Source organism: Penaeus monodon, chromosome 3, assembly GCF_015228065.2.
Source record: "Penaeus monodon isolate SGIC_2016 chromosome 3, NSTDA_Pmon_1, whole genome shotgun sequence".
Lineage (NCBI taxonomy): Eukaryota > Metazoa > Arthropoda > Malacostraca > Decapoda > Penaeidae > Penaeus > Penaeus monodon.
In genome coordinates, this window is record NC_051388.1 from 50,748,679 (window position 1) to 50,751,178 (window position 2,500).

At 51.5% G+C, this 2,500-nt stretch overlaps 1 protein-coding gene across 1 annotated transcript in view; it reads left to right on the plus strand.

Moving 5' to 3' along the window:
• Window positions 1-1,598: 1,598 nt before the first annotated feature.
• LOC119596615 (hepatitis A virus cellular receptor 1-like) overlaps window positions 1,599-2,500 on the plus strand; it is a 2,179-nt gene continuing 1,277 nt past the window's right edge. The window contains exons 1-2 of the mRNA XM_037945952.1: window positions 1,599-1,722; window positions 2,103-2,500. The exon at window positions 2,103-2,500 is cut by the window's right edge and continues 1,277 nt beyond it. Of these exons, the coding sequence (XP_037801880.1) occupies window positions 2,150-2,500 (351 nt within the window). The 5' untranslated portion in view covers window positions 1,599-1,722; window positions 2,103-2,149. The remainder of the gene's footprint in view (window positions 1,723-2,102) is intronic.

The following is a 2,500-nucleotide window of genomic DNA, read 5'->3' on the forward strand; positions in this document are numbered from 1 at the left end:
CTCTCATTCTCTCTCCTCTCTCTCTCTCTCTCTCTCTCTCTCTCTCTCTTCCCCCCCGACCCTCTATCTATCTATCTATCTATCTCCGACATCTCTCTCTCTCTCTCCGATCTCTCTTTTTTTTTTTTTTTTTTTTTTTTTTTTTTTTTTTTTTTTTTTTTTTTTTTTTTCTCTCTCTCTCTCTCTCTCCTTCTCTCCCCTTCCCCTCTTTTCTTCTTCTATTTTTCTCTCTCTTCTCCCCTCTCTCACTCTTTCACTCTCTCTCTCTCTCTCCTCTCTCTCTTCCCCTTTTCTCTCTCTCTTCCGATCTCCCCAATCTCTCTCTCTCTCTCGATCTCTCTCTCTTTCTTTCTCTCTTTCGATCTCTTCTCTCTCTCTCTCTCTCTCTCTCTCTCTCTCTCTCTCTCTCCTCTCTCTCTCATCTCTCTCTCTCTCTCTCTCTCTCTCTCTCTCTCTCTCTCTCTCTCTCTCTCTCTCTCTCTGTCTCTCTCTCTCTCTCTCTCCTACCCTCTCTCTCTTTCCGATCTCTCTCTCTCTCTCTCTCCCTCTCTCTCTCTCTCTCTCTCTCTCTCCCTCCGATCTCTCTCTCTCTCTCTCTCTCTCTGATCTCTCTCTCTCTCCGATCTCTCTCACTCCCTCTCTCTCTCACTCCCTCCCTCTCTCCCTCCCTCCCTCCCCTCTCTCCCTCCCTCCCTCCCTCTCTCCCTCCTTCCCTCCCTCTCTCTCTCATGTCTTTCTTTTGGCTTTTTGAATCACTGCTCCGACCGACGCATGTGCAACAGCGCTTACAATATCCTGCTTTTTTCCAGGCTCGGCCCCCGAAGCAGACGTGCTCTCCACAGGCGGCGCAGACCTCGCGGCCGAGGAGTCACTCTCGGCGCCCATCTTCCTCACCATCGTACAGAGAACCAAAGAGGCAGACTATTTCATTGATGACCACCATCCTTACCCTCCTCCTCTTCCTCCTCCTCCTCCTCCCCCTCCTTCCGAGCATTCCTATGAGCAAGAATATTATCCACCACCTCCACCGCCACCACATTACCATCTTTACGATCCACAGCCAAAATACTACCGCGCATCGGAGTACGGGGAACCTAAATACAACCCGCCCGAAATTTACCATGAAACCGACCATCACCATGAGCTAGAATACTATTCCTCCCTGCCTCCTCCTCCTCCTCCTCCGCACCCAAAACACGTCAAAAGCCATTACTTTGAACCCCCTGCCTACCACCCCGCTCTCCACCACGAACCGAAACACACCGACTACTTACCTCCGCCCCCACCCCCACCGCCGCCCGCTTACCACGAACCCAAATACACGTCGGAGGCCCATTACCATGCGCCCGATTACTACCACCATGAAATAAACCACTATAAAACAATCCCAACCAAATACGAATACCACCTAAACATCCACGATCGGAAGGACGGCTATCATGAGCCCGTGTATCACCCCCCACCCAAGTACCACCATCCTAGTCCTGTCCCCCACTCGACCCACGTGGAGTCAATTGAGGAAGTCAAGCACGAGTATCGCAAAGGGTCCAGGTCATTCGAGCACAGCGTGAGCCAGGTGCCTCCCGTCCACGTGTACGGAGACGACCTGTACAAAGACGCTCCACCGCACGGCTTTATCACGGCCAAGTACGAGACCGCCCACCCGCCGCCGCCGCCGCTGTACCGCCACTACAGCGCCCCGCCGCCTCACCCAGTCCACAGGTACAACAAAGGTCCCTCTCATCTGCCCTCTCCCCTCCCTCCCCCCAAATCGTACCTCCCCGAATCTGTCCCTGAGCCCCTGCCACCCCTCATCGTGCATGACACTCCCCTGCCACCCCATCTTCCATCCCTGGAGGATGAGGATCCACTCATATTTGACCCCATCCTCCCGTATAACGATTACTTCGATGCTGCCATCGAAGCTCCGGTAGGTGACAAGTTTACAGTTAGTTTACAATCTACTCTTCTGCCTAGACAACATCCCTTCAGTTTTGATTTCCCTGTAGAGAATCATTATACTTCCAACTCACCTAAAGTTCTAAAATCATTTCCCACTCCACCTGCAACATCTTCCACTTATAAGCCATCAACTTTTCCAGCTGAAGAAGCGCAAACCTCCACAGTGCCTCCCAGTCCTAGGCTGCCGATGACCTCGCTCTCCACCGCCGCTGCTGCCACTGCTTCCACCATTACTAGTGCACCCACTACTACAACAGAATTTTCCGAGGTTCTTGATCTTCCAACCAGCATGTCTACAACCCAGAAACCCCTTGTAACTACCACAGTTATTACAGAAATGTTAACCACTTTGCCTGTTTCAGCTGACACAACACAGACGCCACTGATCACACAAGAGACTCCTGTAACACTGTCGACACCTTCAAGCGTCACGTTTTCTTCTTCGTTAGCTGATAATTCACTTCCCACTGAAGCTTTCCGTGCACCGGAACTGGAAATTCAAGAGTTACCGAGTAGAGTTCCTATTAATTCTGTGCCA